The sequence below is a fragment of the Cyprinus carpio genome, chromosome B6 (assembly GCF_018340385.1).
Source record: "Cyprinus carpio isolate SPL01 chromosome B6, ASM1834038v1, whole genome shotgun sequence".
Lineage (NCBI taxonomy): Eukaryota > Metazoa > Chordata > Actinopteri > Cypriniformes > Cyprinidae > Cyprinus > Cyprinus carpio.
In genome coordinates this window covers 10082478-10110475 of record NC_056602.1, presented here as the reverse complement: position 1 = coordinate 10110475, position 27998 = coordinate 10082478, and the positions used below count along the sequence as shown (strand labels likewise).

The window sequence follows — 27998 nt, the reverse complement described above, 5'->3', positions numbered from 1 at the left end:
TATCACTTTCTTTATTGTGTAGGAGAAAAACATGCTGGCAGCTGTTTTGCATGCAATTACAATGAACAGGTATTGAAGCTTCAAAGCTTAAAAAGGACCTAAAAGCACTTTTGTTGTGTAAAACAACAGTAAATTACAGTTTAGAGCAGTATTCACTCTTGTTAATGTTATTGATATTGTTTTACATGTCATCAGGGCTCCAAACAAAAAAAATCAAGTAAATAGCCATTGGCTCCTATAAGAAAAGAACTTAGGCACCCAATTTTTTTTTTTTTTTTTTTTTTTTTTTTTTAGTGCCACAGAATAAACATGTTTTATTTATTTTATTATTATTATTATTATTATTATTACATTTTAACATTTCAATCATATTGTCATGTGTTTATGTCTCATCTTTTCTTGACTTTATCAGCTTGAAATATAAATATAAATACCAATAGCAATAAAATACCAACTTAAAATATACAGTTACAAAGAATTGTTCATTATCTGTACCAATAATCATGGACCATAAGCATCACTTGGCCAGCTTGGACTCCTCCTCAATGCATCCTGTAAATGTTGTCATACACTCATAAAAATAAAGGTGCTTCATGGTGCCTAAATGGTTTCATAAAGAACCTTTAACATATGAAGAACCTTTACGTTTTACTAAAGGTTCTTTGCGGCGGAAGAAGGTTCTTCAGATTATAAAAAGTTGAGAAAGAGATGGTTCTTTAAAGAACCTTTGACTGAATGGTTCTTTGTGGAACCAAAAATGGTTCTGTGAAGAACCTTTTAAGCACCTTTATTTTTAATAGTGTATGTCTTTCACACTTTCAGTCTTTTTCTCTTAATTAGTAAAATGCAATTTTATAGTAGAAGTTGAATCATGTACACAACCGATTAAGTAAAAATATTAAAATGCAATAGCGCATAAATATAGTAAAATGCTCCTCTTTATAGTTAATTTTCTAGCTGTCTGATGAGCTTATGGACACTGAATGGTTATTCTGAGGTAAATGTATATTACGTTGCAATGTTTACAAGCTTTACATGTTTTCCACATTTTGAAACATTGAATGTGCTTTTACATGCGACATTTCAGTAAGTTGTACTGTAGGCTCTTTTATAAAATAAACTTCCTTTTGATGTTAATTTATGTTCGTTATGTACTATAGTAGTCACGAGAAAGATTAAATGGGTTAGGCCCTACTTGCCACTTGAACTGAGGCACTAAAGTCAGTTAAAAAACTGACCGCGCTTGCCACATTAAAGAGTACCAAAAAAACTGTATTTATTGTTTGTATTTCGTTATGAATTTTGAATAATTTTAAAGCTGATACATTGTTTATTAAAAAGTAACAAAGCACAAAGCTTTTTGCGATTACTGGTCGGCAAGTGCACTTCAAATAATGAAGTCCATGCATTAACAGAACACAGCATAGTCTAAGATCTTGTTAAACGGATACTCCACCCCAAAATGTCGTTCCAAACCCGCAAAAGCTCCGTTTGTCTTCTGAACACAATTTAAGATGTTTTGGATGAAAACCTGGAGGCCTGTGACTGTCCCATAGACTGCCAAATAAATAACAGTGTCAAGGTCCATAAAATGTATGAAAGTCATCTTCAGAATACTCCATCGAAGAAAACAAAATAACGACTTTTTTCAATAATTCCTTTGTCAATGGTCTCCTCTGTGTCTTTATATCACCGTATGCTGTGTATGCTGTTCTGTGTCATCCGCGCCACAAGGATGCACTGTTTTATTTCAAATCAAAGTTAAATAAATTTAGAAACAGAATGACACAGAAGAGCATACACAGCATACAGTGATATGGAGAGACACAGAGGAGGCCTTTGACAAAAGAATTATTGAATAAAGTCATTATTTTTGTTTTCTGTGTTTTCAAAAAGTGTTCCTGTCGCTTCATATAAGCCAGATTGCATGTCTGATGGCAGATGGAGTATTCTGACGACGACTTTCATACCTTTTATGGACCTTGACACTGTTATTTACTTGGCAGTCTATGGGACAGTCACTAGCCTCCAGGTTTTCATTCAAAATATCTTAAATTATGTTCCGAAGACGAACGGAGCTTTTACGGGTTTGGAACGACATGGGGGTAAGTGATTGATGACAAAATGTTCATTTTCGGGTGGAGTATCCCCAATAGACACTGCTTTTTTACACTTTCACTTCTTACGTCTCTGTCTTTTCAATCTCTTTTGCGCAGCACAAATGAGCTGCATTTTGCAGGTGTGCGTTAATGCTGCTGTGCTGCAGAGATGAGGACTGTTTGAAACTCTTTTTCGACTAAAACTTTGATGCACATCGTCTTAGTTAATACGTGAACATAGCAAATGATGCGATTGCAAAACAATCAGGAAAAAAGGCATTACTTGCAAATTTCTTAGTTATAACATGTAAATACATAGGCCTAGTCGCCAGTGGCGACCTCAACAAAACTTTTTTTTTTTTACTTGAAGCCTAATATACAGTAGTGTCCTTTGTGCAAACCAATCTCCTAAGACAACATACTGTATCTATTTTTATGTTTTTTTTTACATACTAATGAGACTGTAGGATTTAATATGAATTAGCCCCAAATGTGCCATGATATTGTGTTTGCTAAATGGTTCTTTATGCATAAATTCTTTGAAGCATATGGGTAACCTTTCACCCTTTTCTTATTTAACACTGTTAGATGAAACTTGTCTTTCTGGTCTAAGTGATTAGAGCAGTGTCTTTCTGTATCTTAGAAAGGTTGTGTGTACAAGCCACTGTTTAGCAATCATTATACAAAGAAATATGACAAAATCATTTTGAAAATTGAGCCCGACAAGATACTATAGAAGTATCATAAAGGTTATTCATGTCACTTCAGAGCTATTTCACGATACATTGATGTTTAAGCTGATATTTTCTGAAAATACTGACATCCAAGATGTTTAGAAATCATCAGCTGTGTTCCACAACTGTGTTCAACAGCATGAGGGAGTAAATGAGGACAATTTATTTATTTTTCCTGATTGCTATTCTTTTACATGTGCAAATATTTGAAAATAAAATGTTCCTTTTAAATATCAGATGTCCCTCAGAGATGAAATTTAGTCTTCCTAGTTGAGATAAAACCTATTTTTTTTTTTTTTTTTTTTTTTTAAGCTTTGAAGCTCTTTGACATTTCTGGCTAAATATGTTTCAGAACTCCTTGAAATTTTAGTAAAATATTCTCTCATTTATTTTCTCCCTATGGAAAACTACATTTAACTTACCTTCACCAAATTGAGTATCTAAATTAAGGCTCTGAAAATAAAATAATAACATTCTTCAAAATATTATCATTGATAGTTGTCTGCAGCCTTAACACTTCTTTGTGGTTTGTTGTTTTGTGTATAATGATGGTCAGGGCCAGTGCAGTGTAGCAGCAATTAAAAACTAGAACTGACCCAGAACTGCAGGCATCCCGTTCCTACTGCAAACCATCACCTGTATACAGTACACACAGTATGTGTAAGATGTGGGAGTTGGAGATTGCAACTGTACTGACTGTAATTTGACCTTTGTTATTTATGCTGTTGTAAATTACCGAGAGCTATTGTGCTAGTTATCTCTTGGTGCATAAAGGTCAGCGAAAACAAGCTACAGAGTATTAGGCTCTCAAAAACATCCACCAATGAGGTGCTTAGAACATAAATATACTTTAAAAAAAAAAGGTATTGACACTGGTATTCTGAAGATGCTTGAATGTCTGTTAAAAAAATGGCCAGTTTGCTCTGCTCTGTCTGTTGCAGTGTTCTTCTTTAGCTCTGCTTTGAAAATAAACCGTGAACAAGAGCAATTTGCCCACATACTGTAATACCAATTTTCAGCACATCAAATCGATTCCTTCATTGTGTGAAGTAGATTTCTCTGAGAATGAAAGGGGTGTGATTTGACAGAAAGTCCATGTAAAGTATAGAGAGCGAAAAAATCAATCAACTCTGGACTTTGACGAAATCCCACAAGATTTAAATCTGCAGACATTAAGACTCACAAGGAGCAAGAGGAAGTGGATATATATATATATATATATTTTGAAATGATCCTTTATTTAAAATGGGCTCTGCATCATTTGCAACAAGGCAGTTGAGTCTCTTTGAAGCAGAATCAAGCAGCAAGAAGCAAAATAAAGCAGAAGGTTCAAATAGGATTGAACTGCCAGACTGAATGTTAACAGTGAGAGAGTAGATATGAGAATTACTGTTGAATTTATTTCATAATTCAAAATGAATAAAACATAATCGGTCAGTCTATACGTTTTATATGGACATTTCTTTAATTTTATTGTGGTCCCTTTAACCTGTTTTTATTGTAAGTTCAAGTTCAAGTTCAAGTTGAGCTTTATTGTCATTCTGCTACATGTGGGGACATACAGTGGAACGAAATGTCATGCCTCACAGGACCACGGTGCTACATAAATACAGACATACAACAATGAAGTAAAACAGTAAAACCTATACACAACTAACTTACTGACAGATTTTGACTATAAATATACTATATATATAAATGTTTACCTATAAATAAACTAAAAAATACAGACTATACAAATGCTTCACATAATACTATACCTATACACAACTAACCTACTGACAGATTTTGAATTTAAATACTATATATAAATGTTTACCTATAAATAAACTAAAAGAAACTAAATACAAACTATACAAATGCTACACATAAACACTGTACCTATAAACAACTAACCTACTGACAGATTTTTACCTATACATAGACTGAACGAAAAAAAAAGTATATATATAGACTGACGAATGCTTCACATAATACTGTACATGTGCAAAGAGAACATTGTAAGTCAAGCAGCTGGCTGGGGAACAGTGCAAGATGATTATTAGTGCACGAGCATGTAAACCTATTTGTGTCTTTGTGTGATTATGTACACAGCAGTGTGTGTGAAAAGTGTCTAGTGCGCATAGAGGAGAATTTCACAAAAATGATGTTTCAGACAGTTTTTCTGTGATGTGGTATGGTTTGGGGGGGTGGAGGAGGTGAGATGGTCCATGTTTCAGGAGGTAGGGGGGTTTGTGAGGGGTTTCAGAGGAGGCCGGGGTGATTTGAGTTCAGGGCTCTCACAGCCTGGGGGAAAAAGCTGTTGAGCAGTCTGGCAGAGCGGGCTCTGATGCTCCGGTACCATCTTCCTAATGGTAGGAGCTGGAAGAGACTGTGGGAGGGATGGGTGGGGTCCTTCACGATACTGTTGGCTTTGCTGGTGCATCGTGTAAGGAAAATTTCCAGGATGGAGGGGAGAGGGGCTTGATCTTTGCAGCTGTATTCACTGTCCACTGGACTGCTGCGGTCTGCTGCACTACAGTTCCTGTACCAGACAGTGATGCAGCTGGTCAGCACACTCTCTATGGTTCCTCTGTAGAATGTGGTGAGGATGGATGGAGGGAGACTTGCTCTTTTCAGCCGGCGGAGAAAGTTTAGGTTCTATTGTGCCTTCTTGGAGAGTGACATGGTGTTGGTGGTCCAGGTGAGATCCTCTGTGATGTGCACCCCCAGCAATTTACTGCTGCTGACTCTCTCCACAGTTGAGCTGTCGATGGTCAGTGGGGGGTGATCAACAGAGCTTCTCCTGAAGTCCATCACAACCTCCTTTGTCTTACACACATTGAGGGACAGGTTGTTAGTGCCACACCATTCAGCCAGTTGTGCCACTTCCTCTCTGTAGTGTGTTTCATCGCTGTTGCTGATGAGACCTACCACAGTTGTGTCATCCGCAAACTTGATGATGTTGTTGGAGCTGAACTTGGCAGTGCAGTCATGGGTCAGCAGTGTGAAGAGCAGCGGGCTGAGCACACAGTGGGGCACCTGTGCTCAGTATGGTAGTGCTCGTGGTGTTGTGTCCGACACGTACTGACTGAGGTCTTCCAGTTAGAAAGTCCAGGATCCAGTTACAGAGGTAATTGTTAAGGCCCAGCAGGTTTAGTTTGTTTATGAGCTGTTGTGGTATTATTGTGTTGAATGCTGAGCTGAAGTCGATGAACAGCATTCTGACATACTGTAGGAGTCTTTATTTTCTAGGTGGGTAAGAGCCGGGTAAGAGCCAGGTGGAGGTTGGAGGAGATTGCATCGTCTGTAGAGCGGTTTGGACGGTATGCAAACTGGAGCGGATCAAGTTTGTTGGGGAGGCTGGATTTGATGTTTTGCATGACTAACCTCTCAAAGCACTTCATCATGATTGGAGTCAGTGCTATGGGACGGTAATTGTTTAGACAGGACACAGGTGATTTTTTTTGGTACCGGTATGATGGTTGTGGATTTGAGACATGTGGGGACGACTGCCTGGTTCAGCGAGGTGTTGAAGATATCTGTTAGGACATCTGTCAGCTGTGCAGCACAGTCTTTCAGTACACGTCCAGGTATGTCGTCAGGTCCCGCAGCCTTGCATGGGTTAATACTAGATAGGGTCTTCCTTACGTCGGCCGGAGACAGACAGAGCACCTGGTCGTTGGGAGGTATGGTCAGTTTTTGTGCAGGTGTGTCATTCTGCATTTCAAACTGTGAATAAAAGTGGAGGGATGTGTTGTCATCACAGGCCTGTGGTGGGGACTTGTAGTCTGTGATGGTCTGAATGGCTTGCCACAGGCTCCGTGTGTCTTTGCTGTCTGTGAAGTGATTGTTGATTTTTTTAAGCATATGACTGTTTTGCATTTTTGATGCCACGGGACAGATTGGCTCTTGCTGTTTTGAGGTCTGCTTTGTCTCCTGATCTGAATGCTTCATCTCTGGTCTTTAGCAGCCCATGAACCTCTGCTGTCATCCATGGCTTTTGGTTAGCATGTGTGGTGATGGTCTTGGTGACTGTAACATCATCAATGCACTTTTTGATATAAGCACTCACAGTTTCAGTGTACTCCTGCAGGTCTGTGAGGCTGTTGTAGGTGGCTGCCTCTTTAAATACAGTATGTGCACTGAAAGCAGTCCTGCAGTTTTGAGGTAGCATCATCTGGCCAAACAGTGATGAGTTTTTGAACCGGTTTGGCTTGTTTCAGAAGTGGTCTGTATGCTGGAATTAGCATAACAGAGATGTGATCCGAGTACCCGAGGTGGGGGTGGGGTACAGCCTTTTACGCGTTCTTTTCTGTTGTGTAAACAAAGTCCAGTGTGCTATTTCCTCTTTTTGCAAAGTTCACATGTTGGTAGAACTCTGGCAAAACTGTCTTTAAATTTGCGTGGTTGAAGTCACCGGCTATCATGAAAAAGCCGTTGGGTTATTTGTTTGTTGTTCACTGATGGCGCTGTACAGCTCGCGAAGCACGTCCTTCGCATTAGCACACTGGTGGATGTAAACTGTGACAATAACAATGGCCATGAACTCCCACGGCAGATAGAACGGTCAACACTTCACAAACATAAGCTCCACCAGTGATGAACAGTGTTTTGTCACTACCACAGCATTATTACACCACTCTTTGTTGACGTACACACATAAACAAAATGTTAACTGTTTGTTTTCTCTGGATCTGTCACTCTCTCTCCACTCTCTCTGAGGTTCTTTCTATAATCTATAGGGAGTATTAAATAGTCCCTATTGTTTTTATCAGCATACCCATATTTTTATTGTGGGAACAAAATTAAAAGGTTGTGTTCTGATCCTTATGAATTCAGTAATAGTTGTTTTATATGAAGTTAACAGTAACAAAGTGGGTCAGTGACACTGTTCCTTGACTTCCTTCTAAGCCCAATTCACAAACAGAAAAGAAGCTTTCTGCATTGTTACGTTCCCACTTTCTAGTTTAGGGGCAGGAAAGAAGAATAACAAATTTGTGGGGAGAGAGTGAGAACTCCTGTCTCCAGGTTCCAGGACAAGCACAAATCACACCAGTTTTAAATGTAAAAAGCAGGGGTGCACGATAAATATTGGCCGATAATTAATGCGCATTTCATCAGTAAAGCCGGTTATCTAATCAGGGGTAAATTCCATCAGGTGTGTGATTTCACATAGAGCAGCTGTTCCTACACAGAGCCATTGTTCACTGACAAGCTGTGCAAATCCACATTCATTATAAGCTTGGATTTGCGCAGCTTGTCAGTTAACAACGGCTCCGTGTAGTAAACGCTGCTCTATGTGAAATCAGCACCTATGGATGTAACACCCCCACCGATAAGACTTTTCATGGCATTTCACAAAATTGCAAGAAAAACAAATGCAAGTTAATCCACATGACCAAAATATTACTTCATTTTTAACAGTGCATTAACGACAATGTTTGGGCACTGAACAAGTGAAGTCAGGGGGGCTTGTTTCGTGAAACTACCTCTACAATTCAGTTAAGGTCTCTGCACATTTTCACATGCAAGCTGCCATATTTGAGGTCGGTAAATGGCGACTACTTGTTGGTTATCACAATCAGATAAATCACAAATGGGCTTCCACTTCTTTGTTAGCACACTATTATCAAAGAAGCAAGCAGTTCTGTCCTCAGGCACTTGCCCAGAAGTTGACACTACATCAGAACACTGACCAAGGGAAGGGTCTGTTTCTGCACAGCACTTAACGGAGCTTTAGCAATGTAAAGTTAGAGTGTGCTTTTATAGGGTGACCAAACGTGCCATGGCTTTGTTTGTGCTGTGCAGAACAATTGTTGTATGACAAAGTACCGTAAGAGCTCTAGAGAGCAAACGGCTTCTTGTGCTTGTGAATCACTCTCACGGTACTTTGATGTCATACACCGATCGGTATGCTCAGTGCTGCTTCAAGTCCAACACTAATATGTACACGTATTTGCATCGCTTTGACCGTTCTCTTAGATCCCACCTTCTCACGCACCACGATTGGTCAATTACGTACAATGTCTGCATGTTATTGGTCAAATGATCATTACCTTCATTAAGTATAAAAACAGGAAACCAAAACCTGGATATTTTAGGCAATATAGAAATCCTGGCCAGTATGTGTCCTGGGAAAATGGCACATTTGGTCACCCTAGCTTTTACTCACATCAGTTCTCACTAATGCCAGGCTTGGTCATCTGGTCACATCTGGGAGATTCTAGGTGCTTGCCAGAGAAAGTCAGTAAGGTCCACACTGTCCACCTGCTGGTGGGCCGCTGCACACACATAAAATGTGGACAGAGACTTAGGGAATACATTAGCATCACTCCCCCTTGCTCACCACAATAGGTCTGGGAAAAATCTGGCCACCTGCTAGGTCATTTCCCAACACAAGACCTACAGTACCCCTTCAAATGGCAACTTGGAACACACTCCAAGGTTAACCATCCAAGTCACAAAGTCAGACTGTGTACCTGATGGAGGGGAATATAATCACACATCTCAATACCACATAAGAACGTCAGAACCGGCAAATTAATTCTGTGAGAAGGGAAGTAACTTTAAGGATCAAGGACTGCTCTGAACCAGTATCCCATAACATCAGGACAGGTTGAGGTTCAGTACCAGACAAGGAAACACCAGAGAAAATGAAAGGCTGCATAGATTTACTTACACAGTTTTTACAAGAGCAACCTTCTTAGACTTATTTTTCTTTTCCCAAGCCTGACATTCAGCAATCAGGTGACCTGGTTTGAGACACTAAAAAAAAAAAAAAAACGCTTTTTCCGAGTTTACATGTGAAAAATTATTGTTCAATGGGTGGATAGCAGGAAATACATTTCGGTGTGACAAACTCATCTGCCAGTATGGCAGCATCCAGAAGTGAAGTTGCTTTTTGTTCATTTAGATGAACAACAGGTTCAGGTAGACAACTTTTAAAAATCCTCAAGCAAGAGCAACTCCTTCAACTGCTCAAGAGTAGTAGTCTTGCTGGAGAAACACCACTTTTCAAATAACGCTCTTGTCTCATGCAAGTTCTACATGCATCTGTGTTGCTGTTTTCGTACATGCTCAATTTCTGGCGATACACCTCGGGCACTAATTTGTATGCCTTGAACAGCGGATTTAAAAATGTCATAGTCAAGACTTTGCTCAATTGGCAATGCTGTGCACATTTGAGCTTTGCCTGTCAGACTACATTGTAGGAACAATGCCCACATGTCCTTGGGCCATCCAAGCTTACCTGCAACCCACTCAAAAGCAACAAAGCAAACATCAACCTCAGCTAAAGGGAGGCACAAGCTTGCTGTGCTTACGAACATCAAATTCGCAATTTTTTCCCCAAATTCCCCAAAGAACGTAAACAGCAGAAACAGACACTTGAAGAGCAGGGATGGATTACTGACCGGGCCAATGGGGCCAGTGCCCAGAGGCCCTTGACTACCAAGAGCCCGGGGGGGCCCTGGGCTTTAATGTTGCGTGATCCAGTATCAGAAAGAGATTTATTGCCATTGCACACACAAGGAATTTGTCTTGGTGACAGAAAAAACTCATATTGCAGACTCTGAGAAAACAGTACACAGATAGTAAAATTAAAAATAAAGATAAAGATATGTGAATAAGGGGCATAGAGAGAGCAATTGAGTCTGTTTTAGCACAGTAAAGATTAAAATTTTTTGGCAAAACTCACTTGAGGGCCACAGAACGCGTTTTTCCATTACAATGCACTATTTTTACATTGTTTTTCTATCTAAACAAGCACTAGACAGAGGTGTATACCCGTTGCGCTCGCATCTTGCAGTGTCTCACGCATAACACGGCATTCTAAAAACTTTAAAACACGTCTCTAGACCTAAAACCACTCCACATTCCACTCCTTGTGTCTCTCAAAGCAAAAACGTTCTGTGTGAATGTGTCAATAAGCATTTCCTGATTAATTTAGTTAATTGCAACATTTCTAGTGGGTTTATTTTTATTTTATTTTATTTTATTTTATTTTTTAACTATAATCAAACAATTATGTAGGCTGTTATTGTTAAATCAGGCCTTAAAAACGAATTAGTTCCTTCCGGGAAAAAATACAAATGTTCTTCTCGTTCCGGTTCCATAGTTACCTGTTAGAACAAAATATAAAATACTGCTTTATTTATTCCTGAACAAAAGTAATGTAAAGTTGTATTAGTTTATTTTCATTTTAATTTGATCAGTTTATAGTAAATAACGCTCTCAATGGCCAACACTGGAAACTCTTTGATTTCATTTGAGAGTTGTAGAGATATTTCCTCATCATATATCCTCAAATATATTAGATATAATTAAAGTGTATATATAGTAAAGTTATTTTATTTACAAATGTTTGATTTTTTATTCATTAGATTAGGCCTACTTAAAATAGGCTAGGAAGCCATTCATAAATAAGTGCAGTTTTATAAGCTACTATTTTATTCTTCCCGTTTAACATTTATTAGACTCCAGGTTTAAATAAAAGGATGCTTAATGTTATTGAAAAAGAAGAGATAAATCACAGCTTATTCTCGATTTTTACAGAATGCAGTTTCACATTTTTCCATCTGGAGAACAAAATGAATAGCCTAAAATAATTAACTTTCAATGTTAACGCATGTACAGTAGAAACACACAAAAAAAAGAAGCTGTGTTTGACAAAATCAGTAAATAAGGATGAATGATGTTTGACAGCCTAGGGAATGCATCTCCAGAGCATGTAGACAGTCGCTGGCGCCGCCAGTCACAAATATTAAACATGTTTAATAAAATCTTTGTGTGGACGACTGGCTACTCTAAGACTAGAGTCTTTAGACCTACTGTAAACAACACCAATGATAAATCTGAATTAACAATCAAGTTTTCCAAACGTGTACATTGCATTAACTTTTTCTAACACTGCCAGTTACGAATTGTGAGGGAGAGTGCTCATTTTCTAAAATGTCTCGAGTTAAAAATGAACTGAGAACGAGAATGTGCCAACATTTGTGCAAATGTTCCCTTGCTCTTGAAAGAGCTCAGTTTCGATGAATTGGTGGATGAATTTGCAACGAGGAAGACAAGAAAGAAACTCCTGTAAGAAATTGTTTTAGTTTGTATAATTGTCAGGAGATAATTGGCCCCGGGGCCTTTGCAAGTCGGGCTTTGGAGATAATTGGCCCCGGGGCCTTTGCAAGTCATAATCCGTTCCTGTTGGAGAGAGACGAGATTGTACTCACCACAACAATTTAACTCAAGAAGCAAATGGACAAGCCCCCACTTGTTACATTCCCACTTTCTAGTCTAGGGGCAGGAAAGAAGTGTAACAAATTTGCACAAATCTTCACACCAGTTTTAAATGTAAAAAGACATACAAATTTTATTTTAAATTAATCAGTGGGATACAAACATAAGGCTTCAGGAGGGGAAAGAGCCAAATTAACAAACAGAAGGAACTAACTGATGGTTTGTGAAAATACCTTACCTAGCTTTAAAAAAAAAAAAAAGGACAAACTCTTCCCTTAACCCCTCTCTAGATAAACGTAGGTGAAAACATGAATTCTCAAATTAAAGGGCATCCTCCTCCCTACAAATGATCTCACAATTAAAAAAATAAATAAATAAATAATAAAAAAAAAATAATCTGACAAACAGATAATCTTCAAGGTAACTTTGGCCACACAGACCAGCACAACTGCATACAACTAGGGGCTTATTATAACATTCTGTAACTATTTAATGGCAACCGTTCACAAAGAGTTACCATACTCACATAGAAGTTAGCACACAGCATACCTTATAGTGTTCACACAACCCAACAAGTTACAACATACACACTGAAAGTGATAGTCTCTCAGAAGCAAACCACAGTCTCTCACCCATTTGGAAGTTAATGGCTTTTTACATAGTGCTCCACTCACACCTTAACGAGCTGGAACACAAATCAGGTGGCACTCCCAACCTGTGACATGGATAGGAGGAGCAACAGAGAAGCACAAAACAGAAAACATACAGAGACAAGCACTACATCTTACACCAGCAAATGAAAATACACAGACGTCCCTATGGACAAATCAATTATAATTACAGAAAGAACGTTAGGCCCAAGAAAAATCTTAAATATTTTTCATTTAACATGGTTATCAAAAGTTTTTATTCATTTTTTATTTTGTTCTACTGCATCAATCTTTGTGAGCACAAAAATAAGCATTTGCTGTATTAATCTCTTAAAGGCATGGTTAACTTCTGGAAAGATGGGGTTTTAATAAAGGTTGCTGTCTATGCAGTAGAAATGCGATTTCTTTTCTTCTCCTTTTCTTCTCCTTTTTTTTAAATGGTGCTACACAACTAGAACCAACAGAGCAAAAGGGAAGTAGTAAAAAAAAAAAAACCCTTCAAACTTCAACACCCATAGTGCATTGGGCTCGATCAGACAGCAGGGATACAGCAATGTTAAGGTATGACTGTAGTTTTCACAAAAGCCCTGCAGCTGTCAAAACTCTGCCAGAAGTTGATGCATTTTTTTTTTAGCAGGGCAGTGACTGTCAGAGAGTAGTGTCACCTGATCACAAATATCTCTGGAGATGAACATTCAAATCACTCCAAATAAAATGTAAAAAACGAAATGAACAAATATGTACATTTGCTGTAATAGTGGCTCTTGTAGGTTGCCAATTTTTACATTGTACATACAGTATTAAGCGTCACCCATTTCTGTCTCCCTCCAGGGTGAGTGTTATGGAACAGGGTGATGGGAGTCCAGGATTCTCTATTGCCGGGCTTACGGCATGTCACGAAGCAGTTGGCTCAACTTCTGCTGCTGTTCCTACTACTCTGGATGCTGTTTTTCTTCGTTGTCTTTACCTACTTCACTGACTCCCAGGTGAACCAGCCCCATAAAATTATCCCGTTCAACTCTGAATCTCAACACTCATCCTATGTTCAGCATAGTTCTCGGGCCATCATGGCATCCCATAATTCCCGCTGGCGTCTGTATGCAGACAGGAAGGGTCCTTTCCAGCGCAGGCAAGTGTTTCAACCTCCTCGCGCTAGAGATGAGTTTTATTTCAGGAATTTAGGTGAACATCGTCCAAGAGCTAGGAAGTACTTGAGGAAGCCTCCTAGAAGTGACTACAGTGATGACTATTTTTCCAATGACTGGTCGGTGGTTCGCGGTCTGTGGAAGGGTCAGGTGTCCTCCAAAATGCTAAGCCATCGATTACAGGGAGCCTTGAGGGACTATGTTCACTCTAATAAGCACAATGTTCTCTACAAAGGCCAACGAAAGGCAAACAAGAGTAGAGAGGAGATGCTGTGTCAGATGAAACAGCAAGCCCAACTCAGGACCCTGGATGGCTCTGAACAGCCTTTTGCTCACCTAGGTTTTAAACAGCTGGCTTCTTCTAAATTGCAGAAGATGTACACAACATGTGCTGTGGTGACTTCAGCAGGGGCAATACTGAACTCATCACTGGGACGTGAAATTGGTGAGTTGGACAAGGGATAATATGCATATGTACACTAGTGGTCAAAAGTTTTAAATATGATTTTGAAAAAGAAATTTGGAAAGAAGGGTTATGCTCACCAAGGCTGTTTTTATTTGTTAAAAATAGTAATACTGTAAAATATTATTACAGTATAAGCTAAATGTTTTTTATTGTAAAATATTAAAAAAAGGAAATTAGTAACTGTGATGACAAAGTTGTTAAGCAGCTATGTATTTCTCCAATCTTCAGTCTCACATGATCCTTCAGAAATCATTCTAATATGCTGATTTGGTGCTAAAGAAACATTTCTTACTGTTAGCAAGGATGCATTAAATTGATTAAATTGATTGCATAAATTCATAATAACTGTGCACCAAATCAGCAAATTAGACAAATTTCTGAAGGATCATGTCATTCTACCTGACCCTCATTGATCCATTTTTGCAATAATTAGCAGAATAAAGACAGCAATTTTTATTTTATTTTTCATTACATTTGATATTACAGTCATGGAATGCATTTATTAAATATATTATTTAAGTTAAAATATTTCTTTAGTTTTTAGAAGTTGAATTTAAAATCTTGGCTCAAAAAATCTATCCATAATGTTTCCAATTACACAAAATTGTTTGTGTAAAATTGTGTTTTTTTTTTCAGACTTTTTAGTATCCAAACAAGCACTTTCTTGTTTTGTTTTGAGGGTTGCTCTCTCTTTCTCACTCTCTTGCTTTTACTTTCATTCCCTCATTCCATTTCTTCCACTCAATTCATCGCCGCTCTTTTTTCCCTCATAAGACCTTGATTTGGTCTGCTTTTGAATAGAGACATTGATGCACAAGGCCTAACTGTTGAATGTGCTGGAACGTGGATACCACAGCTTACAGCCAATGGCAGATAAGCATTAGTGCAGTTCTCCCTGTTCTCTAGAAGCCCTTGAATAGCATTGTCCTGCTTCATTTTCAGAAAGAACGAAAGCTGCCTTTGCATGTTTTTGTTTATTTATGGGAGTCTTATAGGACCTTTTATTAGAAAAGTTTTGGAAACTGCACATTGAAACTTGTCTTACACTTACAGCAGTAGTTTTTTTTAGTGAACTCAAAGTATTGTACATTTATTTATTAAATGTCCTAGATTTCTTTATTGAAATGTTTATTTGAATATACTCATGTTTTATTACTCACAAATGAAGCAAAGTTTGGGAAGTGAGTCTAGATAAAATGGTTACTTTTAGTAGATGTTAGTGAATTGTCTTTTGCTACCTTCTAGTGGTGACTGAATGTTTTGCATGTAAAAAGACATTGATAGAAGAAGATTATCATAATGCACCGTGGAATTACTTTAGAGATATATCAGAGGTAAAATCCAATATACCTGTACATTAACTTCTTGTCCATTAGGAGTCTATTATGGTAGCATTTGCCTTACAACACTAGAGGGAGCAATATCTTATAATATTAGCTTGGCCATGACACTTTTTGCAGACTGATTCATTTAATGAAGTTATTTTTTAATAATAATAATAACAATTTCTAAATCAATAGGAAAAACAACAATAAACTGAATACCTATGGTTTTGTGTAAAATGTCTAATGACAGAAATGCCTGTTTTCTGTGTTTATTTAATGTTGGTTTTAAACATCTGCACTGAAAAAAAGGTATATGATAAACTTTTACAATGATCACTCAATAACTTGAACTTTCACTATAAATACGAACAAAAGACAAGTAACACATTGAACTGAACATGAAAATGTAGACAGACTGAAGTAGTATTTATTTATTTATTTATTTTGTTTTACAGTTTTTCTCAGTTCTGCACAAATACAGTACATGTAAGGACTACTTGGCTACAAATAAATTCAACATTAATGAGTTTAAGGGTGTACTGTACAATATGTACTATAGTATTTACTGTACATAGAATAATGAGAGTTCTCTCATCTGAAGTACTGCTGCTATGTACAGTACTGTAATTATATTGTATGTGTATTTTGTAAGTAGTATTGAAACCCTGTAGATGAGCCTGTAGGTCAGCTTCCCTCGTGGTCAGTCCATGCAGAACATGGTCAACTTTGTATTTCATCAGGAACAAATGAAATTTGACCTCATCCCCTTAATTTTTAATTTCCCCTCCAATTCCTCTTTGTTTCCCACTACCAGGGTTAATTTTCCAAAACATATAATCAGCTGTGCTCTTATTCATATCATCCTGAGATTCTGACCTGTGTGTCATCAGTTTTGCTACTTAATGTTCACTCATGGATAAATGTGTGTTGTTTGAGTTCATTTTTTGATGCTTGAGTTAATTATATAGTGTGTTTGTGTTTTCTGAATGAGAACATGGTTAAACCTCTGCAAAATGGTGGCATTTTTTTGTGTAGAGTTTTGCAGAAAACACGGAGCAAATTGGAGTGTGTGTGCAAACAGGTGAAATGTGTTAAAAGTTTTGAGAAACGTGTCTTTGTTCTGAGAACTGTATGAATGGTTTGGAAAATTGGGCCAAATGAATCAGTTATAGCGTGTTAGCAATCGAGAAAAACTGTATTTCTAAGTTTATATATAAATTATATTATATTATATTATATTATATTATATTATATTATATTATATTATATTATATTTATAAGTTTATTATATATTTATATATATAAAAAAATCTTTTACAGTGTAGTTCAAAAACCTCTTAATAGAATAATGTTTGTGAAAATTATTAATATTGTTGTTCAATACATTAAAGGGCACCTATTATGCCCCTTTTTACAACATGTATTATAAATCTCATGTGTCACCAGAATGTGTTTGTGAAGTTTCAGCTCAAAATACCCCACAGATCATTTATTACATCATTTTGAAAATGCCTATTTCTAGTGGAAGCAGAAACAGAACAGAACAGAACAGGGCTGTGGAATTTTAGCTCATTTCTCAGATCTCTGAGAAAAGAGAGACAGTAAAAGTTAATTTTGCATACTAGGTTGCCTTTAAGTCCAGAGTCAATTATATAATGGAGGTAGATTTCTCAGATTCAGGACAAGGTATTTTTCATAAAAGTCAGGGCAAGGTTATTATACAACAAATTAAAGGGATACTCTTTCCCAAAATGAAAATTTTGTCATTATTCACTTACCCCCATGTCGTTCCAAACCTGTAAAAGGTTTGTTCCTCATCGGAACACAATTTAAGATATTTTGGATGAAAACTGGCAGGCTTGAGACTGTCCCATAGACTGCCAAATAAATAACAGTGTCAAGGTCCAGGAAAGTATAAAAAGCATCGTCGCCACAAGGATACATGGCGAAAGAAATCTATGAAAAGCCGCGCCACAAGGATACGTTTTTTACGTGTATTTACGCTTTGGTTTGAAAGCAAATAGCGCATCGGTTCAGCGCGGCTGACACAGAAGAGTGTACGCCGCCTGCGTACTAGTCAGATTTGTCAAAATGGCGCTATGCCGATTTGGAGAAACACAGAGGAGAGGAATTGTTGAATAAAGATGTTATTTTTGTTTTCTTCGTGTACAAAAAGTATTCTCGTCGCTTCATAACGTTATGGTTGAATCACTGATGGCAGATGGACTATTCTGGCGATGCTTTTCATACTTTCCTGGACCTTGACACTGTTATTTACTTGGCAGTCTATGGGACAGTCTAAAGCCTACCAGTTTTCATCCAAAATATCTTAAATTGTGTTCCGCAGATGAACAAAGCTTTTACAGGTTTGGAATGACATGGGGGTAAGTGATTAATGACAAAATTTTCATTTTGCGGCGGAGCTTTTTTTTTTTTTTTTTTTTTTTGGCAAGTTGATGTGTAAATTCATGTCAAAACAATGATTTGACAATTTTGTATGTTTTATAATTATTTTACGGTTTAAAGTTTTTACCTAAAAAAGCATACTCTTCTGTATAATCAGAGTTTAACTATGACAAGGTAAAAGAATATTCAATTCATATTGTTACAAAATGTGTCACACAATATTGTCTCAACTTGTTCTCCCTTTAAAACTTGACTGCTCTTTTGGTTAACTGCTGTTTTTGCCATTCTAGATTCCCATGATGCAGTGGTGCGTTTCAATGCTGCACCCTACAAGGGCTATGAAAAGGACGTGGGCAGCAAGACAACCATTCGAATCATGAACTCTCAGGTTAGAGTCATTTGCATTAATGAACCCAGAAACAAACCTTCACTCTCTGACTCATTCCCTGTCTCCATGTGCAAGGACTAAATAGAGATGGTTTTTTCTCTTTTATCAGATTCTAGCAAACCCCAAACACAACTTCAGCAGTAGTTTGCTTTATAAGGACATCACCTTGGTAGCATGGGATCCTGCTCCTTATAACATTGACCTGCATAAGGTATCACATCATAGACAATCTGTCGAGAAAGGTCTGGCTGCAGACTTGCACTCTCAGACTTGCACTCTCAGACACTTGCGCTTCCGCTAGTGACATCACTAACAGCCTTTTTTTATTTTTTATTTTTTTCTATTTGTTGATTACTTTTTGTTTGAATCTCTCAACATTTTACAACAGCAGCCAGGTGTTGAAGACAAGAAAAAATAAACTAAATTACGAAGTCACTTGCAATCGCCACTTGCACTCTCAGCTACCTGCGACGTCACTTGCAGTCGACACAAATCGTGCGTGTTGCCAATGGAGACAAGACGCTGTGGTGGTGATTAAACAATTAAAACTAATTTAGTACTATAACGTACAGTGTCCTGCAAGAAAAAGACAAGACTCGCAAATCCGCGGCCACAGAACAGCAGAATATGAATGCGATGCACAAAGTATCTCGTTAAGTGTTTAATTTCCTCCTGTAAAAGAAACACTTAATATGGCTTAATGTATTAAGATAGGCCTACATAAAGTGAAATTAAAAGATCAAATTCAATATATAGATATTATTTAATTTACTACAAGGCAAGCAGATGGCCATAAACACAATGCGCAAACTTTCACTTGTCCTCCAATACAGCAAAACGCTTAATGTGGCATAATAATGGACTATAAAGACAGTTCAAATATGTTGGTCTGTATATATGCATTATGAAATGCATTAAGTGATATTAAAAGCATCAATGCGTTATGCGTTAATGTTAAACATTTTCCTCCCATAGAAAATCATTACAAATAAAACACGTAATGTAGCATAATGGACAAAGACAGTGATATAAAAGAGCTGTAGACAATTATTCTATATGGAATAACGCTTAACGCGAAACTTTGCGTGTTGCATTTATTCTGGACTCACCTGCTTGCCTGTACATATTAGTTATGCATATTTTCATTATTATTATTATTATTATTTTCCACTTTTAGAATAATGAAGAGGAGCATATTGAGTTTGGTCTTTATCATCTTAGTCTATTATTATGCCACATTATGCCATGTTTTATAAATTATTCATTATATTAATAAACTATATTGAATTTGATATTTTAATTGCATCTTAATACATTAAGCCATATTAAGTGTTTATGTTTTCTACAGGAGGAAAACGCTTAATGAGAGACTTTGCGCACCGCGTTCATATTCTGCTGTTCTGTAGCCGCGGATTTGCGGGTCTTGTCTTTTGCTTGCAGGACACTGTACGTTATAGTACTAAATTAGTTTTAATTGTTTAATTACCACAGCGTCTTGTCTCCATTTTCAACAAGCATGATTTGTGTCGATTGCAAGTGACGTCGCAGGTAGCTGAGAGTGCAAGTGGCGATTGCAAGTGACTTTGTAATTTAGTTTATTTTTTCTTGTCTTCAACACCTGGCTGCTGTTGTAAAATGTTGAGAGATTCAAACAAAAAGTAATCAACAAATAGAACAAAATAAAAAATAAAAAAAGACTGTTGTGATGTCACTAGCAGAAGCGCAAGTGTCTGAGAGTGCAAGTCAAAGTCTGCAGCCAGACCCTTGAATCTGTCAGAAGTCTCATACCATCCAGCCCTGTTAAACTTTGCTTGTGCAGTTTTCTTGGTAGTGGCCTAAAGACCTGTCTGTGAAACCAGGCCTAAGAGTCAGGACTTTATATTCAACCTAATATTTTCCTATTTTCTCAATGCCCACAGTGGTACCAGCAACCCGATTATGACCTGTTTACTCCATACATAAATCACAGAAAGAATTTCCCTGAGCAGCCTTTTTATATCCTGCATCCTTCATTCATCTGGAAACTCTGGGATATTGTGCAAAGCAACACAAAGGAGAACATTCAACCCAACCCTCCATCCTCAGGATTTATAGGTGAGCCTTTTCATTGTAAAAACAAGCACATATAAACGTACAATCTGGCCACTTTCTGATCCTTGCGCTCAGGAAAATTGTTGTGCCACATGGTGTGACGGTAATTTCTGAGAGATTTGCCATGCTGTGCAGCTGACGCACATATTCGACCCTAATTTAAGCAAGATCAAATGTTCTTCTGCCTACTTTTCCATGGTATCTGCTGACTTCCAAATGATAATCATTTCTGTTTGTATTCACTGTTCCTCTTGAATTAATTTTTAACTGAAGAGCAAAGGATGTGTATGTGTGTGTCTGTGCAAATGCTGAAATTTGTTACTAGGTATACCAATTTGATAGGTGCTAGTTCAGGGGCATGATGGGATTATTTCAATCAGGGAGGCAAACTTTCTGTAACATTTCTAGAGGATACTTACCTTGCCGTAGGCCAATGACTGACCGGCTAACTGAGGGCCTATTGCAGCACTGAGCCAATGAATGTGCGTGCAAATACACACATGCACACTCTTTCTTATTATCTCCCTTGCCTAGTGAGTGCATTGCTGAATTTTAATGAAAATGAAGGTTTGGCTTAAAACTCAAGATCTAAAAGAGACAAACAAGTAACTGAACAAAGGTTGCAGACTTTTGTTTTTTTTGGACGACTGACATGTCAAGTTGATGGTTCTCATACAGACAATTTACATTCCTAAACCTATCAAATATATATGCTATCTAAAAGGCGCAATCCAATATCTGCTACTAAGAGAGCACTACTTTTTGTCATTCATTGTTTTGAGTGAGTGATTGTGGATTGTACCTTTTAACACACCATTTTGACTTTGACCTAAAGGAATTATTCACTTCTTAGCAACCACCTTTTTCAAAACAAGCTGATGTACAAACTGACTGAACTAGGAAGGATGTACGATACGTACATCCTTCCTAGTTCAGTTCATCTAAAGGCTTCTATGCAAGACTGATCCTTATCATTAAATACTGATTAATACAACACAAAAAAATCTATTAAAAATAACTTTGGATAAATGTTTTATATTAAAAATCTTTATCATTATATGATGTTAAGGGTGTTGGGAGGACACAAAGGATACACTTGATGCATCCTTCAAAACACGCTGCATAATGGTCATGAAACAAAAGCTGCATTCCAAGGATCCTTCAAATTGAGATGGCCTTCAAAGGCGCTTGAAGACGTGGCAGCCAAGATATGCAGCTTTACAAGGACTTAGCCTTTTAATTGAGAAGCATCCAATGAACATTTGTTTTGGCAGATTCAATACAGTGACAGTACATCGCCACCTACTGGACTGGAGTGTGACATTCTGGATGGTGCACAGGAAAGCAATGATGTCTGCCATGATATTATTGTACAGTTGCTTGAGTGTTTTACACCAAAACTTGGAAATTATATATATATATTTTTTAAACTGCCATTGTACTGAATTCACCCAACCAGATAGGACACTTAAATTAGTTAAGAGTTTGGAATGACATGAGGGTGAGTAATTGACAGAATTTAAATTTTTGAGTAAACTATTCATTTATCATTGCCACTAGTGACCAAGTTTGGAAATACTGTCTTAGATCACTGGACTCATTTGAAGCAATGATGTGACTAATCATCCAAATGTCACCATGCTTGATCTCCAGCAGATAATGGTGAGATTAGGGGCAGGGTAGAAAAAGTGTACAAAGCAGTCATGTGTTGGGGATTTTACCAGATTTCCAGCTTCCTTTAAATTCACAGATTTATACAATCTCATATTCAGACCTGGCCTTAAATGGGTTGGGAACATACAACACACACACAACATGGGGGTAAGCACATTCAGAAGTACTGCACCATCACATGATCTAAACATCCATTTTAACAAGTCACCAGTGGCTGTTTGCACGTTTCTTACTCTTTGTAACATTTATATTGACAAGTCACATACAAATACTTACTTAAAATGGTGTGAGTTAGGCCAGACAACAGTTTGTCATCACAAAGACGACTACAGAGATCACTTTGCTACAGTTTTGATTTTCAGCTTTTGATAGGCACTCGACAACACTACACAGATGATTTCTGTCTTGGCATCATTTGGGACAGTATGTAGGTTTAGAATGGAGCTGGAACATCAAGGTGTGATTTTGTGTGGATTGGTTCAGTCTGAGACAGGAGTGCTGCACTCCTTTTGTAGACCAATGGATTGAGGTACATTGCTAGCCACTGTGTTGCTATAAGCCCTTCGGTTGAGCTGGATGCCAGTAGTTCTTGAAGGCATAGAGGACTGTCCATTCTCTAGAGAGCTGTGTTTGCAATGAAACAGGATGAGGAAACACCTGTAAAACTGTACAAAACACAATAAATTAGCACTCATACACAAAAGATGCAAAGCCATTTCAATTTTGTACATTTGTGTGAAAGACTGCCTATAGCTTATTTTGAATTGAAAAACCTCAGTGCATTTTCTTCTTTGGTGTTATTTTTATTTTTTTATGGCCAATTGAAGTGACAGTTTTTAAATGACATGTAAGATAAATATAGTAAAAATCTATTTTAAACACCAATGTACTTTTCGTAATTATTTTAGTTTCATATGGTTTTGTAGTTTTAATTTAATTACTCATAAAATGTGGTGTAACCATCAAGTAAATTCTTTACACTTAATAAATGTAAGTATAAACATCTTTATTATTTTCATAAAATAATTTGAAATATAGTTTTACATGGATTATTAATATTTTATGGACTATTCATTCATAAATATTATTAATTAATTCGATAATTTTTTTTTTTTTTTTTTGGAGTCACACCAGGACTCCTGATTTTACAACCTGAACTAAACTTCTTGCTTCATAAAAAGTCAAATTATATGAAAATTGAAGAGACTTATTAACCCTGACCAGCAGTCTTGAGGGTCTGCATGCGTCTACATGTGTCTTCTCTATGATATATTTTTTTATTTTATTTTATTTTATTTTATTTTATTTTATTTTATTTTATTTTATTTTATTTTTCTGTGTTGGTTGTAGCAAATATGAATTAAGCCAAATTGGTTAAACATTGATTTTCAAGAATTAAAAAATGAATTCTAATCCAGAAAGGAGAAACATTCAGGTTATTATATTTATGAAGTGCATTTCTTTTTATGTATTTTTGAATAATTAATACATAGGACAAAAATTGGAGTCATGTCATTGAACCAGCAATTATCAACTAGAATGTTTTGATTGACTTGTTTCTTCATTCTGATAAGATGTCAGATGTTAAGTCAAGTCAAATCAAGTCTGCTTTATTGTCAATTCTGTATTGTCATACAGAGAATTGAAATTGCTTTACTCTCAGACCCATGGTGCATACAGATAACACTAACAGTAGAGCCTAAAATACAGATAGATACAGATCAAATCTAAAATATAAAATACAACTATACAAATAAGGGCAAGTAAAAAAATAATAAAAATAAAAATAAAGTTAAATAAAGCAGCGCAAGGCACAAGGCAGATAGAGTGCAAACCAGTGAGGTGAACAAACAGTGCAGATAAAGATTGTAGTGCAAAAAAAAGCTTAAAAAAAGCTTAGATCACTTGTTAAGAAGTGAGGTGCAGAAATAGCTATTTACATTCAAACCTATGTGTGTGTCATAGGATCATCTCTTCACAGCTTCTGTAGTATGCCTAAAAAACCAATTAAATTCAGTCCAGTCCACATAAATGTCCTGAACTACAGTGAACAACATGAGATGCACACCCTGCTGGTTCTCAAATGATAGCTGCTGGGTTGATGTTAGTCAGTACACTTGGATCACTTTGTTGCCTTGACAACCTATAGATGTGGACACTGAACAAACAAACTGTCTTAAGCCCCTTTCACACTGCACGTCGGACCCGGCAAATTGCCGAACATTGCCGGGTCGACTTCTGTGTGAAAGCAAACACGTCCCGGGATTGATCCCGGGTCGGGGACCTAGTAACATTGCCGGGTTCAGTCCCGGAACGAGCGCTGTGTGAACAAAAGCCAGAACTAATGCCGTGTCGTAGTGATGACGCACGTTATTGCGCGACTCTTTTAACGGGTGTTTTGAAGGCAGATCAACGTTCGCGACGAAAAAATATGTGCAAACTGTAACGAAGCAGAGATCAGTTAGTTCCTCACTTTCCGCGCTGAAGCTGAGATTGTTTGTCAGCTTAAGTGAAAGTTAACATGCCTGGCGTTTTCGACTCGTACATTACACGTCACACCCTGTTATCACGTGTCATTACGGGACCTTTACGGGTTGTGTGTGAACGCACGCACATTCCGGGTAATCACTGGCAGTGTGAAAGTGCAAAATCTAGCGACCCCGGTACAAATGCCGGGACACATTACCCGTGTATTTGCCGGAATCGCAGTGTGAAAGGGGCTTTAGGTGATTAGCTGTCCCAAGGGGTGCATGCCTTATTGTTCATCTTATGAGTCTCTATGTCTGACTGGATTTGTCTCGGCCCATCCAGGCCTCTGATTGGCCTTCACATTGGCATGCGACTATAGTGCCAAGTGTCTCCCCTGCATGTGTGCATGTATGCATTGAGACAACTCTGTGTCTGATCTTGGCAGGGTGCTGTCAGGCTGTGTGTGTTTCCAGCCTGAAGGTAGATGACAGAGCCTTGATGTAAAACAAAAATACAACAATTCAGAGAGGTGGCAAACAATAGACCACAGTACACACAACTGCCAGAATGTGTGCTGTGTACTAATGTCTTATCAGATTCAAACAAGATCTTTGAGGAGTTTGTTTCATTTACTCACCATCATGTCATTCCAGATCTGCATGTGAATGTACTGGGTTATTTTTTTTCACTCACTTACAATAAATGGTTTCTAAAATCTTATAAGTGTATATGTTATGTATGTATACACTACCAGATAGAAGTTTACCATTATTCATATTTTTATTTCTATTATGCCTTTCCAATGCTGCATTTATTTGATTAAAAATACAGTAAAAATGATAATATTGTGAAATGTTATTACAATTTAAAATAAACTTTTCTATTTAAATATATTTTAAAATGTAATATATTCCTGTGAAGGCAAAGCTGAATTTTCAGCAGCCATTACTTTACCAAGTCTTCAGTGTCACATAAGCAGTCAAATTTACTGATTTGGCCCTCAGTTATTATGAGTTATCATTGGTTCCCTAGTTTTAATAATGGTTCTTTTTATTATCAATTTTGAAAATAGTTTTTGCTGATTAATATTAATAAATGCGATACATTTTCCCTGGATCCTTCGATAAATAGAAAAGTAAAAAAAAAACAGCATTTATTTGAAATAGAAATCTTTTGTAACATTGCAAAAGTCTATAAATATAAACAAATATATAATATAAAAATATAAAAAAATTTATGTGTCCATACTGACTAAAAGTGTTATTTTCTCCTTACCCAAAACCTTTAAATGGTAGTTGTATGTCAAGTTTCTACATAAATATTAAAAAGCAAAAACTGTTTCAACCATAATAAGAAATGTTCCCCTTCAGGAACTTGAGCTGTGTCCAAAAACACTATGAGAACGCCCCCAGCATGACCATGCTCTGAATCACATGTGTAATCAGTCCAATGGAAGGGCGAGATGTCACGGGCGGGTGACGTCATCGACCAGGAAGCTTAAAAGCACGTGCAGTGGAACCGGCCTCAGCTTTTTGTCATTCAGAAAGCACTCTGTGTGTGTATACGTTATCAGTCTGTCTTGTGAGTCTTATTTGGTGTTGTTTGTCCACAATAAGCTCCACTATGTCTAAAGTAAGTGCTAAGACAAAACATAAGGGCGATAGCAGATCACGCTTCAAATTGTGTGTTCCTCCCTGCCCGTGCTACATTACGAGCGGGGATACACACAGTCTGGTGCCAACTACCCCCATTGTGAGTGAAGGGAGCCTTCACCAGTGTACCTCGCAGTGCTGGCCCCGTTTCTGCCGAGGAGGAGCAGCAGCTGCACTCGTGGTGTTCACAAGTGGATCTGGCAGAGGGAATGGATATGGGTGAGTCCCTATCTTCTTCCTCACCCGCTAGATCCGGCGCCCCCTCCCTGGGATCGGAAGCCCTCTCCGCAGTTTCTTCCTCCAGGACAAAAGGCTCGATGCTGCGCTTCTCTTGCTCTGAGGAGGTCAATGTGGAGAGCGTTGAGGATGCACCTCATTCGCCACCAGTATGAGGAGCTCAAATAAACATCCAGTGGCCTGCCGAGAAGCAGACTAAGCCGCAGAAGAGCAAATTGGAAGAGCGTTTTCTTCGGGCCAGGCCACCACCTCCATGCCAGAGCCTGCCTTTTTTCCCCAATCTCCTGCTAAGGTTTCAAGCCCGCCTCTTCATCCCTGCCTCAGATTACTGTGTGACAATGTGGGGGGATTGAATGAGTGTGGTTACAGAGCATTTTAACCATAATAAGAAATGTTCCCCTTCAGGAACTCGAGCTGTGTCCGAAAATGCTATAGGAAAACGCGAAAACGCCCCCAGCGATATCCACCAATCCACTATGTACAACATCAGCACTGGTGAGCGAAGGGTATGCAGCAGCATGTCAGGCTGGTGCGTGTCTGCACACTATGCCAGGGTTACAGGCATACCAGGCCAACATGCTGAAGGATTTAGACGAGGGAGAGAAGATCAAGTCTGAGAATATCTCCGCTGATATTGATATATTGATATTGATATAAGGACCGCTGATCTCTCCCTCCGTGCCACCAAAGAGACCACTCGCGCCATCAGGCAGTCCATGGCAGCAATGATGACAGTGGAGAGGCATTTGTGGCTGACCCTGATAATTCATCCCTCCCCGGAGATGTGGAAACTGTGGGTTTGGCCCCTGAGGGGCCATAGCATCCTCCAATCCAGAGCTCCCTTGACGAGGAAACTGTACGCCCTGAAGTGGAAACTTTTCACTTCATTGTGCGGAGACTGCCAGCTCGATCAAGCTAACTGCCCGATTGGTACAGTTCTTGAGTTCCTGCAGGCCCGATTCTCCACAGGGGTTGACCCACTCCACCTTGAAAGTTTACGTGGCGGCCATTGCGGCCTACCACACCTGATGGTGGCCAGTCAGTGGGTAGAAACCCCTTAGTTACACGTTTCCTCCGTATGGTCCCGTGTTCCCCCGTGGGATTTAGCTATGGTGTTAAAGGCTCTCTGTAAAGCTCCTTTCAAGCCCATTGAAGAGATATCTGATCAACATCTCACAATTAAGACTGCCTTTCTTCTGGCTATTTCCTCTCTGAAGAGAGTTGGGGATCTCCAGGCCCTCTCAGTGGCCTCTACTCATCTCGACTTTGCACCCGGGCAAATCATTTCTTTACCCCCGAGAAGGATATGTCCCCAAAGTCCTATCGTACTCCAGGCTTTCTGTCCTCCTTCCTTCAGGGAGCCCGGCCAGCAGAAGCTTAACTGCATGTGTCCAGTTTGAGCACTGGACACGTACATCCACAGAGCTGCCCTTTGGAAAAGGGCGG

At 38.2% G+C, this 27998-nt stretch overlaps 2 protein-coding genes across 2 annotated transcripts in view; one reads left to right on the top strand and one right to left on the bottom strand.

Moving 5' to 3' along the window:
• LOC109055305 (beta-galactoside alpha-2,6-sialyltransferase 2-like) overlaps positions 1-27998 on the top strand; it is a 33813-nt gene that overhangs the window by 2805 nt on the left and 3010 nt on the right. The window contains exons 2-5 of the mRNA XM_042725638.1: positions 13531-14289; positions 18332-18429; positions 18539-18640; positions 20349-20523. Coding sequence (XP_042581572.1) covers positions 13554-14289; positions 18332-18429; positions 18539-18640; positions 20349-20523 — 1111 coding nt within the window. The 5' untranslated portion in view covers positions 13531-13553. The remainder of the gene's footprint in view (positions 1-13530; positions 14290-18331; positions 18430-18538; positions 18641-20348; positions 20524-27998) is intronic.
• LOC122137655 (opsin-3-like) overlaps positions 21149-27998 on the bottom strand; it is a 33537-nt gene continuing 26687 nt past the window's right edge. Inside the window, exon 4 of the mRNA XM_042725639.1 lies at positions 21149-22859. Coding sequence (XP_042581573.1) covers positions 22674-22859 — 186 coding nt within the window. The 3' untranslated portion in view covers positions 21149-22673. The remainder of the gene's footprint in view (positions 22860-27998) is intronic.